This window comes from Callorhinus ursinus, unplaced genomic scaffold (assembly GCF_003265705.2).
Source record: "Callorhinus ursinus isolate GAN/ISIS: 27379988/994484 unplaced genomic scaffold, GSC_fseal_2.0 scaffold19, whole genome shotgun sequence".
Lineage (NCBI taxonomy): Eukaryota > Metazoa > Chordata > Mammalia > Carnivora > Otariidae > Callorhinus > Callorhinus ursinus.
The window spans coordinates 15,136,182-15,153,357 of NW_027397081.1; the positions used below are offsets into that span (position 1 = coordinate 15,136,182).

Consider the following 17,176-nt stretch of genomic DNA (forward strand, 5'->3'; position numbering starts at 1 on the left):
GGCGGATGCGCGTCGGGAAAGCGACGGCGGCGGCGGGCGGAGAGGGTCCCAGCTCGACCCCGCAGGCCTCGGGCCGCGGCCATGCGACGCCCGAGGCGAGGTCTCGGCTGGTCCCCCCGGCCGCAGGTGAGGGCTGGAGCGGTCCCGCGGGACCCCGGGGAGCGCCGGGCTAGCGCTCGGGGACTCGCCTGGGACCTTTGGCCGGGGGCCCGATTTGGAGCCTGGACTTCCTCCAGTGCCTGTTGGTTGCAGACCTTTTCGGCCCTTCCTCTGGCCTCCCGTCACCCTAGTTCGGGCGCCGAGACCCCCCGAGCGGTGACTCCGGACACCCACTCTGCGGAGAAGCTGGGGAGGGGCTGATCCCGCGTGGCCTGGGTGCGCGCGCGTCCCCGCTGGGCGAGGAGTCCGGAGGGGCCGGGCCTGAGCGGGGTCACCCGCGGGAGCCCTGGCCTTGCCCACCGCGGGGTCCCTCCCTGTTGCACGGCGGCTCCGGGCTCCCAGGCCTCTGCGGCGCTGCGCCCCAGGAGGTGCGGGAGGGCCACGGAGAGCCGGGGCTGACCGCGGCGCCTCCCTCGCCTCCCTCCTTCCCAGGAGCCGGCCTCGCGCCGCAGGGGCCTTTTTTTGGCAGCGGGACCGGGCGGGGCGCTGGGAGAGGGTAATTACTGCCCGGGGTAGTGGGTAGCCCTGTCCGCGGAAGCGGGTTGGCGGGTGAGGGCGCCCCGGGCCCGGGGTGGGGTCCAAGGAGAGCGCGCCCCCAGGTGGCGGCGGGGCAGCCCCTTTGTCCGAGCGCCGCTGGGACGCGCCGGTCGGGTGTAGCTTTCCACTGCACCTGGGTTGGGTTTCAGAGCTGGGCCCACAGCCTCGACCCTGCTGTTTCTCCATCTTTTCTTATCTTCTCGGTCTCTCCCCACACCTCCCTCCTTATCATCCCCCTCCTTTCACATGATTGTTTCCTTCTTTTCTCTCCTCTCATCACTCCTGTTCCCCATCAACCTTATTCCTTTACAGTCTTCATCTCCACTTGAAATTCTTTGGTGTAAATGAATGAACACGCCCAAAGCTGCCTAACGGGGTGACAGTGACGAATTTGACAGATAAAGACGAAGTGACGTGTTCTAGATCTTGAAACCCATACTAATGACTGGCATGTTTCTGGTGCCTTGCGCTTCACAGAGGGTCACTTAATATAATAGCTGCATCTCCAATCTTTAAAAAAACAAAACAAAACAGTTTTATTGGGGCACCTGGGTGGCTTAGTGGGTTAGGTGTCTGCCTTCCGCTGGGGTTGTGATCCTGGGGTTCTGGGATGGAGCCCTGAGTTGGGCTCCTTGCTTGGCACAGAGTCTGCTTCTCCCTCTCCCTCTGCCCCCCACCGCGCCCCACTCGTGCTCTCTGTTGCTTGCTCTCTCAAGTAAATAAATAAAAATAAAAATAGTTTTATTGAGGTATAACATATATACCATAAAATTCACTTAATTGAAATGTGTTCAATGATTTTTACAGTATATTTACAGAGCTGTGCCACCATCACCACAGTTTCATTTTAGAACAATTCAGTCACCCCAAAAAGAAATCTTGTGCCCATTTATAGTCACTCTCCATCCTACCCTTAGCCACAGGCAAGCACTAATCCAGACAATCTTTTGTGAAAAAGTCATTATTCCACTTTTATAGAGAATGACTTGACACTCAGAGAATTTAAGTAACTTGTCCAAGATCTCACAGCTAATAAATAATAAAGTCAGGGTGAGAATTTAAGGCTCTTGCATCCCAGCCTAAAGTTTTCTTTCCACTAAACAGTGATGCCTTTCCTTCACCATTATTTATTGTTTTATTTTCTTACTCCCTCTTTTAGGTAAACTCCCCATTCCCAACCCACTCTTTCACCTCTCTTCCCTCGGAGAATGCCGAGGGATTTCCCTGAGTGGAAGGAAACAGGACAGCAGGCTCTGACCCTGGAAATCCTTCCCCATGGCCAGATCTCCTGGGGAGGTACCAGGCCAGCTTGGAGCTTGGTGTAGGTTAATGGCCTTTGCCTTCCCTCTTCCCAGGCAGAGTTGGGGTGGGCCCCAGGCCCTATTCCGGTTTCTCTTCCGCCAGCTTGGGTGGACACAGTGACGGACATGATGCCGTCCAGGTCCGGAAGGGTGGAAGCTGGGAGGGTAAAATTAGTAACTCTCTATGGCTGAGGCCCTTGGGCCCCACTGCCAGGGTCAGACACTCCTTGGAATGCTGGCTTCTGCCCCCACTTCCTCTCCAAGTCACCCGGCCCTGGTCGAGGGCTAGAAGAGAAAGTGGAGGGAAACCCTGCCTTCCTGGGTCTCCCTCCTACCTTGAGCCAAGCTCTCACAGCTGTCCCCAGCCCCACTTGAGCAACAAATGGGAAGCTTCGAACCTTAGCAAGATGATCAAGGGATGGGCGTGCAGGCATACATGAGTACCCAAAGGTCCCTCACATTTCTCAGGCACCAAAACTGTGAGTCAGGGAAGAAGGGATGGGTGGGAAGAGTTCAAGTTCTGGTTCTGGAATCTACTTTACCCTTGGTTCTAAAGACCTAAGCTTCCTACACCACCAGATCAGATAAAGAACCTTAGAAAACTGTATTCCTGCTATTAGTCACCACTGAGGGTTTTTTTTGCTGATTGTCTGGGGGTGAGACTGCTTTCTGGGGAAGAGAAGGTGTAGGAGTTGAGACATACACAAGGCAGGAATGGTTGAGTTTTTCCTGTGGCGTCTCCTTTAAGCAGACACCCTGTTGAGACCCCTGGGGAGATGGGGGTGGGGGGTGGGGGGGTAGGGGTAAGGGTGGGGAGAGACAAAGGGAGAGGCAGAGCGGGGAAGGGCACAGGGAGGGAGCTCCTTCTCAGCCCTGCCTGGGGTCGGGGGGTTCTCTGGCTACCAGTGTCCCTGGGGGAGTTCCTCGACCCCAGCTTCCTTCACTGAGGTAATTTCCCCCACCCTACCTCTGGCTCCAGATGTCTGAGGCTGCTGCCAAAGCCTGGCTCCTGGGTGTCAGAGGCAAGAAAGCAGAGAAATAGAGGCTGGGCCTCTAGGGGTCTTTGGGCTTATGGTGGCAAGGGCCAGGACTGTGTGCTGGGTGTCTGTGTGTGGCCGTAGATGAGGCACTGCCTCCCCCGCACCAAGATCCTGAGCTACCTGCACTTTTTCTTCTGCATAAGCCTGCTGGGAATGAGGGTGACTGGTACTGCCCCCTGCCCCTGAGAACCTGGACGCAGAGCCTACTCATTTCCCTTTCCTCCCCTGGCCTCCCCACCAACACCCGCCTTCTGCTGTGTCCCCAGGAGCTCTGGAGCCCCAGGACCATGGACACTCTTAACAGGAACCAGGGAGGCCCTGGATGCAAGACCCAAGCAATGGTAAAGGTGAGTAGGGTCAAGGCCAAGGGGCAAGAGGGCTGTTGGAGAGGGTGGGTTTGGCTCCTCTACCCACCTGTGGCCCCAGCCCAGGGATGAGAGCCCTTCCCCAGGTCCCAAGCCTATTAACAGCTAAGTCTATCTGAATCAGGTTAATTGGTTCACCCAGAATATACCCTTTGCAAGTCAGGAAGCGGCTTACAGATTGACCCTGGGCTGTGTCCCTCTCCTTGATCCGTGGCCCTGCCCTCCATTGTGATTTAGTTTTACGGAGGCAAGCAATGGCCAAAGGGATGGCCACAGACAAGTCTACAGTGACAAGTCTGCATTGGCCCTCCTCTGCAGTACCCCTTCTCCTCCCCAGCATCCGCTTGCTCCCCTTACTTTCTCCTTGTTTCTGTCTTAATAGACAAAAGGGGCAGTTAAACCAAGACTTGAGATAAATCCAGTGGGACGAGTTAGTGGCCTAGATTCAGATCTCCTTACAATTTAGTGTGATAATGCTCCGTGCAAGATTTTGTGCTGAGCCTTTCCGACACCCTCAGAGCCCTTTGGAGCCCTTTGGAGAGGGCAAGTGCCAGAGAGGGTGTCAGTATGACTGGGCGCTCAGGGTCTGGCCTGAAGTTTCTCATGATGCTCATCCCTCACCCCCACTGCCTGCAGAAAGGGCCCTTGGACCTGATTGAGACAGGCAAAGGGCTGAAAGTGCAAACGGACAAACCACATCTGGTGAGCCTGGGCAGTGGGCGGCTCAGCACGGCTATCACCCTTCTGCCTCTGGAGGAAGGTAAGTCTGGAGGGGCGGCTCCCCTGCCACCCCTCTGTCCTTCCAGACATTTCTGCCCCTGATCCCAGGCATGTGCTGGGGCCCTTCTGCCCTTTGTCCACCATGTTCGCCTCTCCCAGATGCGAGGCCATGCCACCCCACTTCACCAGCTTGCCCCCCTTGTCCCGGCCCCGCTGGACTGCCTGACGCTCTTTGGTAGATAATCTGGCTCCGGGACTGCGATTAAAGATCAGTTTAGAAACGAGGAGAGCACTGAAACAGGAGAGTCCATTGCTCTTAGCAACCAGTGTGGCCAAGAAGAAAGGGGCCCCGTTCCAGGGCGATGCCTGGCGTGGGAGCAGGTACCTGTGGAGCATGGAGGGCCGGAGGGCCAGGAGTAGGGGCAGACCTCCCAAGATAAGGCCCTGGCCCGGCCCCCTTCCCCGGTGGCTTCTGCCCTGCCTGGCTTCTCCCTGGGCTGCACTTGTTGCCTGGGTGATTCTACATTCCCCACATTCTCCAAATACCAGTCCCGGGGGCTCTGCCAGGGGGAGCTGTGCAAGCTGCAGCACGGAGGGGAGCGAGGAAGGGCGAGGGTTGCAGGTGCAGAAAGGGGGAGAGAAGAATGAGAGATGGCAGATTTGGAGGAACAGAGTGGGGAGCGGGTTGGAGGAGGAAAAGGACTTGAGGACGAGGAGTTGGAAGGACTAAAGGAAGGTCTGCAGAAAAGAAGCTCCCCTTCTCTGTCCATGGAGCCTGGATGCTCTGTGCCCTCTGGGAACCCCCATCTGTGAGCCAGAGTTTTCTTCCAGAGTTCCTACCCCTGACTGGCCCCACCAGGCTCAGGGGTCCAAAAGGGGCAGCCGGTCGTAGGCAGCGACCCTTCGTGAAGAAGGAGGTGGGCTTGTATTTCCTTTGCTGCCCTCCCGACCCAGCCTCTGACTCATTTTGCCTTCCGGCTTCAGGGAAGACAGTGATTGGCTCCGCGGCCAGGGACATCTCACTGCAGGGTCCGGGCCTGGCTCCAGAGCACTGCTACATCGAGAACGTGCGGGGCACCCTCACCCTCTACCCTTGTGGCAACGTCTGCAGTATCGATGGGCTCCCTGCCCGGCAGCCCACCCGGCTCACTCAGGGTAAGGCGTGCCGCCCCCCCCCCCCCCCCCCAGCCAGAGGCATCGGTCTCTGTTAACAGAAGAGCCTTGGCCAGGGGCTGGAGAAGCCTGCTGTGGAGGTTGCCATGGTAACCGCCGAGGGGCCACACGGAGCCAGTGGGATGCTCAGGTGCCTCTGGACGTGCCTCAGGAACATCCCAAATTCCTCTAGCATCCAGATTTGTCTTCAGCCTGCTTTTCTTCTCTGGTCACCTCTTCGGTAGGGGGACGTGGCGGGGAGAGGTTCTGATGACCGCATTCAAAGGGCGGGGGGGGGGGAGCGGCGGAGTGGTCATTAGTGATGGTTAAGGGAGAGCAGTTGGAGCAACAGTGAGGACAACCCTGGCGTTGTTCCGTGATGCCAAGAGGGAGTTGGTCTGAAAAGACGCAGAGGTGGAGAGGGTGGCCAGTACCCCCTGATGGGGATGGAGCAAAGGGGCGAGCTGAGGACACGTTCACTCCTGGTAAAATGCTGTTGACAGTAGCTTTGGGGTCATGAATATGGTTACCACCCCGTTCCCCAAAGCCACAGGCCATTCCGTTGTGTCAGGTGGCTCTGAAAACTGGGGCCCCTAGTTCCTATGGTGACCGGGCAGTTTAGGGGTCGGCCCAGGTGGCACTTTGACAGACCAGGTGTGTCTGCCCTGGACATCCATTTATACAATGAATCGTCACATTAGGGGAGTGAGCAAAGCACGCTTGGGGTGGGGGTAGAGGTGGGGTTGACGCGAGGCTGGGAACTATGGGCCAAGCCTGGCTCTGAGCGGGAGGACTAACATCCCACCACCGTTTTCTGGGGACTCTCGCCTCTTCCTGGCTGGAAGCTCCTTGGCAGTGGAAATCCCACTCATTCCTTTGTTTCCCTCTGTCCTTCTGTTCACACCCCTTAGGCTCTCTTTAGATGCTACTCCCTTCACAGCTGACCCAGGAGACCCAACCTTGCCCTACTCCTTTTTTCTTGCCCTTGGGAGTGTGAGGGGGACATGTGGCTTTAGGGATGCAGGTCCGCCAGCGGCAGCCGCAGCAAGCAGGCCCTTGCCTCTTCCGGGGCTTCAAGTTGTCTGACTCCAGATGAGATGAAGAACCCCCATAAATTGGGGCTTTGGCTGTGATGCCATCTGGTTCCTGACAGTCCCTTTCAACCTCCAAGAGAACGTCCTCCCCAAGATTTGGGTGTGTGGAAGTGCGCTAGAAGAGCAGCACGGAGAGGGAGGGGCAGAGTTCAAAGAAGGCTATAAAGAACCCAGCCCTTACTCCCCGCAGCCCCCGGCCCCTCTCGCATCCATGGGCAAGGACACGTGTCTTGTGAGCAGGGTGGAGGGACGGATGCTCTGTAGGGCCTTCTGGTGCAGTCTTTCCAGAGCATCATTTAGTTCCCTGAGAAGAGGGAGGGCCTGGGTCAAGATGGAATTCTTAGGCATTTCCTGTGGCCCCGGTGACCCCTAACTCTTCCCCAGCCAAGGACCCACCCTGCCAAGTATGTACCCTCCCACTCTCTTCTGACCCTAAACCCCCTTCCCTTTGGCTCCCTCCCACTCCCATAGCCTCCTTGCCTGGGCTTGCCTGTCTCAGGAGCTTGGCAGCCCCGGGAGGGGTATGCAGAGGCACAAAGGAGCGGGTGTTCTTCCCCCTAGCATTCCCCCTCCCCTGGGCTCCCGGGAGCTGAGACTTTCCTTGTCTCATCTCTGGAGCAAGGCACCAAGCCCAGCCCTGCCTGGCCCCACTCCGGACATTCTTGGGAGTGCGTTTCCCTGGAAACTGGGTGGCTCGGGGAGGGGGGGGGTGCATGTGCTATCTCCGTGTGTCTGTGTAACTGGAGTGTGTTTATAGATCTCCGGATGTGTTTGTGACTCTGGGCTTGTGTATCGCTGTTTGTGTCTTTCCTTGTGTTTATGGATCAGCGTGTTCACGTGGGGGATGGGGGTGAACTCAGGACTGATGGTACCAAAGGGTCCATGTGTGCAGTCCCAGGTGGATTTGAGAACCCACTGGCCCCGTGCCTATCTGTGGGCATATGTACAAGAGGATCGCGTTCCCTGTCTTGTTCCCCTGCCCCAGCCTTATAGGAGGACCCTCCTCTTTGAAAAACAGAGGGCTACCCTATAAAGAACAAGGAGCCGGTTCTGGCCCGGCTAGGTCGTCCATAGATGCATCATTCTGGGCACTGTGCCAGCCAGAGGCAACTTGGGGAGGCACATGTCATGAGGAGTAGAGATGGCAGTGACAGGCTCTTCCAGCAGGACCATGCCTGGGCCTGGGGGGGCGGGGCGGAGAGGGGGAGCAGGCAGAAAGCAGACGCCAGCCTTTAGCTTTCGCTAAAGCTGCAGACACGGCAGCGTGGCGTGAGGGAGCCGAGGACGAGCCTGATCCCACCTCCATACCCCGGTGTTCTGGCACATCGCACGCTGTCCTCTTTTCTATGTGAGCAAGGAAATAGGAAGGAATCTCAATCGGCCGAGGCTGCCCCGCCCTGGGACCACAGCGCCAGACCACATGAAAGCTCTGGGAGGGGAAGGACCAGGGGAGGACCCAGAAAGCCACACAGCTCAGGGCCCAGGCTGTCTAGACAGTAGGTCCCCATCCACTCCCAGCATTCGCTGCCAGCCCAGTCTCCACGTCTCCTTCCCTCCCTAAGCCCCTCATTGGTGGGTAGGGGCTGTGTGAAGGCCAGAAGGGGGGGGGGGCTCCTCGGAACGTGGCCGGGGGAGCCTGGGCTTCCTGGGTAATCCAGCTATCTCCCTCTGCGATCCAGGACACTGAGCCTCTTCCTCTCCTACCCAATTATCAGTTATCCCTTCTGTAAAATGGGAGTGAAGCTTCCAGCCATCCTCTGCTATAAGATAAAGATCAAAAGAAGGAGAGAAAAAGCAAAGGCTTCTAGCTGCTCCCTTCTTCGCGCCTGCCTCCTGCCCTATTTCTCACTGGCGGGCATCCTCCGTGTCTGTCTGGGTCTGTCCAGCTGGCTGTCACAGTTTCCAGACCGATGAATCATTCTTCCTGAGATTTTTTTCTTAAAGCCTTCCCCTATTTTGCATTTAACCCTATATGGGTCTTCCATTTTCCTTCAGAAGGGGAGTGAGATACACGTGCGCGTGTGAGCCTGGGGTATGGCAGTGCAGGTAGGTGCTTGGCAAGGGTGGAGAAATCCTTTCTTTCTCTAAGGAGGTTGGCTTTTGATTTTAGAGTCTCTCCAGCGACTGAGTGAAAGGATGTCTGTGCCTGAATGAGTGTGTAACTAAGAGGGGTATTATGTGGGTGGGAATAAGCGTGTATGAGAGACAGGGTGTGTTCGGCTGGGGTGTTTGTGTGACTCGGTGTGCACAGCCAAGGCGGTGTCTGTGTGACTGGGCAAGTGTTGGTGTGTATCGGAGAACGTGTGTGAGGCGTGTGAGCTCTGAGCATATAGGGTACGTCTGAGAGAAAACACATTGTGTCCCTTAAGGTTCTGGTGTCCAGAGGGCGGGTCTCTGGAACAAGAGGAACTGTCTGGGGCCCGGGCTGGGGGCTGGGTACTTGCCTGGCCCAGAAGCCCAGCCAGCCCCTGGGGGCTCCAGAGACAGGTGGCACTGTGTTTTCCAGATGGGAAGGTGCCTCACTGGGGTGGGAGAGCTCTTCGGAAGACCAGCACAACTGGTGGTGGTGGTTGGGAGGAGGTGGGGTTGGCTTCCGGAGCCCCAGGGCGGTGGACTGGCTTGGAAGGGGCAGTGCCTTGGTCCAGCCTGGGTGGTGGGGTGAGCTGAGCTGAGCTGCTGGGCGTGTGGAGAGCAGGGTGGTGTTTAGGTTGGAGAGGGGAGCCGGGTTCAGTGCTGCTCACATTGCACAGAGCACCGCCTAGGCCTGAACTCCCAGCCCAGGAGTGATCCTGTCACAGTGCCTGCAGGGAGGGCCAGAGCTGGAACCTAGTGACCTAGCTGGAGCCCTGGGAGCCATGGAATGTCAGAGCCCAACCTTTGCTGTCAGTGAAGACAGCCTCCTCATTCTGTAGGTAAGGGATCTGAGGCCAGGGGGTGTGACTGGCCCAAGGTGACCAGCCAGCCGGGTTTGAGGCTGGCCCCTTCCGGGGCCTCCAGGGCTCTCAGTGAGACCCTGCTTCTCACTCCTGCCTCCCGACGCTTCACCCTCTGGCCTCTACTTAGCCTTACCTTTCCTTCCGTCAACTCCCCCCGCACCTTTCCTCCCCGTCTCACTTCTGCTCCTGCACCCCGGACTCGGAGTCCCCGGTCGGTCGGCTGGCCGCCCGCATCCTCCCGCCCCGCCCTCTCCATCCCGCTCCCCTCGCCTCTCCTCCATCACTTCCTCTTCCCCTCCTCCTCTCCTTTGTCCCTCCCTCCCTGGCTCCCTTCCCCCGCCGGTGGCCGGCCCGCCCCTCCCCGGGCCCTGGCGGCTGCTGGCTGCCTGGCGGCTAGCTGCTTTGAGCCTGGAGCCCGCGGCGGGAGGTCGGCCCGCGCCCCCTCGCAGGCCCGGGGCGGGCGGGGAGCCTGGAGGGCCCGAGCTAGCGGGGGCCGGCGCTGCGGAGGTCCGGGCTCGGCGGTGAGTCCTCCGCCCGGCCGGCCGCAGCTCCCGGGCAGCGGGCACCGAGGAGCGGGGAGGGGGGGGCGGGGGGCGGGGGGGAGACTGGGAGGGGCTGGGGTGGGGTGTTGAGGGCGCGACGGCGGGTCGGCGGGGGGGGGGGGGGGGGTGGCCCGGCTCCTCTGGAGGAGCGGGGGCGCTGTGAGACTCGATGGTCTGTGTGCCCTGAACATCTGTGAGTGGGAGGTCTGGGCTCGGGGCCACTCGTCGGCCGGCCAGACCTCATCTTCCCCCCTCCACCCCGCGCTCGGAAGTCCCCTCCATGGACCCGCCTCCGGAAGGGGTTGAGGGGTCCTGATGAGGATGGGGAAAGCCCGTGCTGGGGCTGAGAGGGGTGTCTGATGGAAGGGCGGGGGCCCTTCCTCGCATCTTCCCCTCACCCCAGCCTCCCTTTGGCCAGTCCATTCTATTTGTGTGGCCCGCTGAGCAGTGACTGTCAGTCCGTGAGTGTGGGAGCAGGTCTGCCCCCCTGTATGTTTCTGGGAGCGGGTATGTGTGTGAGCTTGTAGGAGAGAGTGTGTGTGCGCGGTGTTGCCCCTCCGTGTCTCTCAAGAGGTAGGATCCGCCCTCTCCTTTGCCCTGGTTGTTCTTTTTCTTTTCCCCTCCAGATGTGCAGCTTCTCCACCCACCTGCACACACACAGCTGGGCCCTGTGCCCTTTGGGGATGGGGGGCACCGGCCACAACTTTGCCTGGATGACAAGAGGTTCTTGGGTTTCCTGAATGGGCTGACCTTTGGAGGTGTGGGGCAGGAGTGGACCGAGAGAGGAGGTTACCTCCCAGAAATAGGCTAACCAGGCCCTTGGGGCAGTAGGGACTGGAGTTGGGGCAATGCCTGGGGCCCCTGAGTGCAAATAGAAAGTTAATTTGGGCAGGACTGAGCTGCTCTTGAGTCCTGTTGCCCTCCTGCCCACTCTATTAATACAGATTCAGCTCTGCTGCATCACCTATTTATAGCCCAGAGGCAGCAAGGCCACACCCCCTCTGTGGAGGAGGCTGAGGGGTAGAAAAGAGGGCAGGGAAGTCTCAGCTATAGAAGCCAGGGCCGAGGGTCTTTGGGTGCCAGGTCCTGGCACGATGGGCTGGAATCCACTCAGACTCCCCACCTCAGTCCCAGAGTGGGCTGTGTGATCAGGCTCCCAATCCTTGCCCACTAAACCCCACCCCACGCCACCCCACCCCACCCCACCCCCATCAATCTAGGATTGAGTGGGTCTGTCTAGACCCTGCGAACTCATCATTAATTAGCTTGTTAAAGGGCTGAAAGGAGGGGGAGGGGCCAGCAGGGTTCTTTCTGAAACAGCTGTGGTTGTAATTAGGTGGAAGTGTGGTTGGCTATTATTTATTCCGGTTATGATTACTCTGGGATCAGCTCCTCTGATTGGCGGCTTGTCCGGGAAGGCTCCTCTCTCTCCTAACCATCCATCAGTCTTTAGAATTGTTGGTGCCCGCCCGCTTGGGAGGGCCTCTGGGTGTGCCAGAGCAGTGGGTGGTTTTGTCCACTCTGGTTATCTGTTATGGGCTGCTCGGCCTGCTAGCCCCTTCCCTACCGGCCACAGTGACGCCTAAGGTCCCAGCAGTGGGCTCCTGAGCTCTTCAGTGGGGGTCTTTGGAGCCCACTAGTGCCATGGTATCCACGTGGCCTGGATGCCCCTTGCCCTTGTGGCTTGCCTGAGCTGAACTGTCTCAGCGTCCAGGAATGTAGACTTCCCTGCCAGTCTTAGCTCAGACTGGCATGAAGCTTGGGGGGTGCCAAGTGGCACCAGATTGGGTTGATAGGCTGGAGGCAGCGGCGTAGACAAAGTGGGAGGGTGGTTGTAGAGAGCACCAGGGCTCTGGCGTCTCCTAGCACAGCATCCTTTGCAGGAATCCTATAGTGTGGCCAGGAGGAGGAGTGCTGTGAGCCAGGCTCAGGTGCCCGTGGGCATACCTGCAGCTGTGCACACTCTTGGTGCCCCTGGCTACATTTCTGGCTCCCACACACCCTCCCCTCTCCATGTAGTCACACTTACTGGGCAGGACTGGGCTTGTGTCTGCTGCCTGGGAATGTGCTTGGCTGAGGCAGGGCCCACTGGCCCTAGGCTTGGTTAGATTCCAGAGAAGACCAAGGAGCAGGAAGATGGCAGGCCAGAGGGTGCTTTGTCAGAGAGAAAGAGGCTGATGGCTCTCCCCAGGCCACACGATGATAAGGAGGATGATAAGGAGTCGGAACCAGGAAGCAAAATCTGGTTCCTCTCGCGGCATCTAACTGATTCATGGTTTTCCCCTGTCCCCTCTCTCAGAGCTTTTTTTGATCCTGGAAATTGCTGCCTCTCAAATTGACTTTTCCACCCAAGGGGCAGATAGATGGACCACTGGTACAGGTTGAGGGGGGACATGGGTGTCTGTGTTCTCTGAAGAACCTCTGTTCACAAGACGCCGTCACATACGTTGTCTTTTTTTTTTTTTTTTTAAATTTTTTTTTTTTGAGAGAAAGAATGAGAGAGAGCGAGCACGAGACGGGGGAGGGTCAGAGGGAGAAGCAGGCCCCCCGCCGGGCAGGGAGCCCGATGATGCGGGACTCCATCCTGGGACTCCATCCCAGGACTCCAGGATCATGACCTGAGCCGAAGGCAGTTGCTTAACCAACTGAGCCACCCAGGCGGCCACATACATTGGTCTTATTAACTCTGCAAGGTTTGTGGTATTATCCTCATTCCTCTACTGAGAGAACTGGACTCAGAGGGGAGGTGACTTCACCTGAATATCTCACCACAAGTAACAAGAGTTAGGACTAGGAGTCCAATCTTGGGATTCACAAACCAGTGCTCTTTCCACTCTGCCCTGTCTCAAGGCAGGGTCAGACAGGGTCAGGCAGGGTCAGGCGGGGTCCGTGTAGACCCCGAGTGCGGGGACCACGGCTCTTTGGAGCCCACTGGTGCTTTGGGGTGAGGGCTGCATCAACCCTACCTGCCCTTCTCAGCATTTGCTTTCTCTGTAGGCTGTATGTTGTGCCTGGGCCAGTCCACCTTCCTCCGCTTTAACCACCCAGCCGAAGCCAAGTGGATGAAGAGCATGATTCCGGCCGGGGGCCGGGCCCCAGGGCCCCCCTACAGTCCTGGCTCAGGTAGATGCCCAGTTGGGGCCGGGGGTTGGGTTGGTGGTCCTCCTGGATGGTCCTCCTCCCTGCCCATTCCAGTTATGCTTGCGGTGTCAGGGCAGGACATTACCCATGGTCTGGGCTTGCTGCCACCTGCCATTGGGCCACTGGTGGAGAATGCCAGGCAGTCTGGCTACTGGGAGAGATCCAAGAAGTGCTGCTTGGCTGGGATTGGGGAATCATGTGCCCCAGGGACAGGGGGCTCTGGCAGCCCCACTGTACTGGAAGATGCCACCTCAGCGCCTGGGACCCTAACCACTAGGTGCCTCTTGTGTCACCACCAGTGAACCTCAGCCTTGACGGCGGCCTTAGGGGGCAGAAGGAGGCCTTAGGTCGAGCCCCTGCAGGCGCTGGGGGGTCCCACCTGCTGGTGATTAGGTCCTCGGGCCCTGCCCCTCCCCCAGACTATGCCAGCCTGTTACTCGGCGGAACGGCTGCCTTTAGTGTGTGACTTGTTGACCCCCAGGGGGGAGTGGGTGGTTGTTGCAGGGAGCCGGCACCATGCCCCTCAACCCAGCTGCCTAGGGGGTGGGGGAGGGGGGAGACCGCGGGGCCGCCAGTGAGCCCCGCGCCCGAGGCTCTGCGCATTCAAGAGGATGTCAGGTGTCAGTGTGGTACTGAGACAGGCGGACGTGGACGGCAGGTGAGCCCCACGGGAGCCTGGGTTCCCAGTCCACTCCCCGGCTGGCATTACCCTGCTCTCCCCCTTGCCTCGTCACGCCACTCCCACAGCTGTCTGGGGCGGTGGTTCTAGGGACTTTTGGCTGGTTGGCGAGGCCCGGGGCAGGGCCAAGGCAGGCTCTCGCTGGCGTGGCTCACTCAGTGGGCTAACAGTTGGAGGCACCAAGCTGCCGGCCGGCCTGCCTTCCAGGGGCTGCCCAGCTGTGGTGGGCCCTCCCCACCTCCGGCCGCACAGAATGGCACGGGACACCCTTCTTGCCCAGCGCTGGAGGTTTGGTTTGTGTTTTTTCCCGGGTTTCCGCTGCTGTGCTGGGAGGCCCTCATGTCCTATTAGACTGGACCCCCCCCCCCAACCCCGAACTTCTGGCCAGCTCCACAGCATGCCCCCGGCCCCTTTACAGAATGTCCATCTGCCCTTCCTGAACGAGAGGGATAGGAGGTTGGGGAAACCAAGGCGGGGAGGGGGCCTGTTCTTGGGGTGAGCCCAGCACCACTAGGCCTAGAAGTGGCTGGCACTGTTAGCAGCCCTGTCACAAGCCGGAAACGTCAGAGCCAGCAGAGAGCAGTGCCCATCCCCTTCCGTTATAGAAAGGAAGGCAACCGAGGGCAAGTGATTTAAGGTTGCCCAGCGGTTCAGTGGCAGAGGAGCACCCAGGTCACCTGGCTCTCCTAGCAGAGGCTAGGAGAAGGCCGGAGAGTGCCCTCATTCTCGTGCATCCATAGCTCCCCAGGGTTGAAGGCTAGGGCCTGAGATGTCTTTGCGTTTCCCACCAGCAGAGTCAGAAAGCCTGGTGAATGGCAACCACAGCCCACAGCCGGCAACCCGGGGACCCTCCGCCTGTGCCAGCCACAGTTCCCTGGTGAGCTCTATTGAGAAGGACCTGCAGGAAATCATGGATTCACTGGTGCTAGAGGAGCCTGGAGCTGCAGGCAAGAAGCCTGCCGCGACTTCCCCACTGTCGCCCATGGCTAATGGGGGGCGCTACTTGCTGTCCCCCCCAACCAGCCCTGGCGCCATGTCTGTGGGCTCCAGCTATGAGAACACGTCTCCAGCCTTCTCTCCACTCTCCTCACCAGCTAGCAGCGGAAGCTGTGCCAGCCACTCACCCAGCGGGCAGGAGCCAGCGCCTTCCATGCCCCCGCTGGTACCTGCCCGTTCTTCTAGCTACCATCTGGCCCTGCAGCCCCCACAGTCCCGACCGAGCGGTGCCCGCGCCTCTGAGAGCCCCCGCTTGGGCAGGAAAGGGGGTCATGAGAGGCCTCCCAGTCCTGGCCTCCGAGGCCTGCTGACAGACAGCCCTGCAGCCACTGTCTTGGCGGAGGCCCGCAGAGCCCCCGAGAGCCCCCGGCTGGGTGGACAGCTGCCCATGGTGGCTATCAGCCTGAGTGAGTACCCAGCTTCCGGGGCCCGAAGCCAACCCACCAGCATTCCTGGTAGCCCCAAGTTCCAGCCTCCAGTCCCTGCTCCCCGAAACAAGATTGGCACACTCCAGGACCGCCCTCCCAGCCCTTTCCGTGAGCTGCCGGGCACCGAGCGGCTGTTGACAACCAGCCCCTCACGCCAGCTGGTGGGCCGAACATTTTCCGATGGGCCAGCCGCCCGCACCCTGCAGCCTCCCGAGAGTCCCCGCCTGGGCCGGCGGGGCCTGGACAGTATGCGAGAACTCCCTCCGCTGAGCCCAGCTCTGTCCCGACGGGCACTGTCCCCCATGCCCACCAGGACTGCTCCAGATCCCAAGCTCACCAGAGAAGTGGCAGAGAGTCCCCGGCCCCGGCGCTGGGCCGCCCATGGGGCCTCACCAGAGGACTTCTCACTGACCCTGGGGGCTCGGGGCCGGAGGACACGGAGCCCCTCACCCACACTTGGGGAGTCCCTGGCACCCCGCAAGGGCAGCTTCAGCGGCAGGCTGAGCCCAGCCTACAGTCTGGGCTCTCTCACTGGGGCTTCGCCCCGCCAGAGCCCCCGCGCCCAGAGGAAGCTGTCCAGTGGGGACTTGCGGGTGCCTGTCACTCGGGAGCGGAAAAATAGCATCACAGAGATCAGTGACAATGAGGATGACCTCCTGGAGTACCACCGGCGGCAGCGCCAAGAACGGCTCTGGGAGCAGGAGATGGAGAGGCTGGTGAGCGGATGCCAGGGAGGCCGCCACCGCCCATGGCGGGGTCCCTGCCAGGGCGTGGGCAGGCCAGCTGGCCGAGTGGGAGGGGCCCTTGGAAGGGCCTGGGCTTCTCCAGCTTTTCTACTTGCAGGAGGCACCTTAGTGACCTGTACCTCAGGGGTTTGGTGCCCTGAAGAACTTTGCTTGGAATCTCAAAGGCTTTATTTTAAGTTCATGTTAATCTTGCTTTTCTTCTATAACACGGCATTCGTTTTAATGTATAAGTTAAATTTCGCGGTATTTACCTGAATATAACAAAGCTCTAGGAAAACGCACCACGTTTCTGCTGAGGCCTGGCACCTCTCAGCTGGAGAAGCGGGTCTTCCTGATGAGGAGGCTGAGGCCCAGAGGAGGGTGGGTGTGTCCGAGCTGGGGCAGGGCTGGAATTGGAATCTCCTGTCTTTCCAGGGCTCCTTTCTTAGAAGAGCCCCTTGTTCTTTAGAAAAGTTCCTTCTTTCTTTCTTCTTTTTGGTCTTTTGCAAATGTATAGGAGCTGCTCACCCTGGCCCAGGCAGGATCATCTGGGAAGGTGGGTGGCAGGGAAGGGCCGCCCCTGGCCTGACCCTGGGCGGGACCATCCGATTGTGATTGTGTGCATCGGCGTGCATGCACGCACATGTGGGGCTGCATTTGGGGGCCGGGTGTGGCTCTGGGCAGCTGTCCTAGGGACAGCATCTGAGTTGGGCGGGGGCCAGGATTCCCCGGATAGCGCAGGGAGCTCATGGGGGGTCTGGCTGGTGTGTAGACACTCAAGCACACGGACAGGAGAATGGATTGTGAGTAGCGCGGGGTTGCTGGGGGGCCCAGGGACCATGGGATTGGTTTGAGGAAGAGAACCAGAAATGAGGTTTGTCTGGAGAGCTTTTCAGAAGAGGTTGGGACAGCTTTGGGTGAGGTTGGAGGGTGCGGGCCAGTGCGTTTGTGTCGCGGGTTGGGGGAGAGATGAGGCAGGATCCCCAGTGTTTTCTGTCGCTACATCTTTTCACTGTTGTTGCCTTGGCCTCGAGGAGCATGCTTGGACCACCCTGGGGGCTCATCCTGGTTAGGGAGCAGTGAGTCTGGTGGAGGCAGAGTGAGGAGCCCAGGCTCCCCACCCCCAGGCACAAGCACACACCTCACCGCCAGCCCTGACCTGCCCCACCTGCCACTTTAAATCTTGGAGGCTACCTGCCCTGCCCCTCCCACCTCTGGCAGGCTGCTTATCTGGGTCCTAGGGCAGGGGCGGGGGCACTGGCCCAGCCTCCTGGGTGCCAGAGGCTCTGTTCCTGGTTTTGTTTTTGACATGGAACTGGGCAGGCAGCAGGAAGGAAGCTGGGTACGTGTCTGGGGTCACA

At 59.5% G+C, this 17,176-nt stretch overlaps 1 protein-coding gene across 3 annotated transcripts in view; it reads left to right on the forward strand.

Annotated features, from left to right (window-relative positions):
* The window catches only part of PHLDB1 (pleckstrin homology like domain family B member 1), a 47,580-nt gene continuing 30,404 nt past the window's right edge, over positions 1–17,176 (forward strand). Inside the window, exons 1-6 of one of the 3 annotated variants that reach the window (XM_073903829.1) lie at positions 1–126; positions 3,304–3,384; positions 4,039–4,162; positions 5,107–5,277; positions 12,844–12,969; positions 14,458–15,806. In XM_073903829.1, coding sequence (XP_073759930.1) covers positions 82–126; positions 3,304–3,384; positions 4,039–4,162; positions 5,107–5,277; positions 12,844–12,969; positions 14,458–15,806 — 1,896 coding nt within the window. In that variant the 5' untranslated portion in view covers positions 1–81. The remainder of the gene's footprint in view (positions 127–3,303; positions 3,385–4,038; positions 4,163–5,106; positions 5,278–12,843; positions 12,970–14,457; positions 15,807–17,176) is intronic. The other 2 variants (XM_073903830.1, XM_073903831.1) reach the window with 2 other exon arrangements.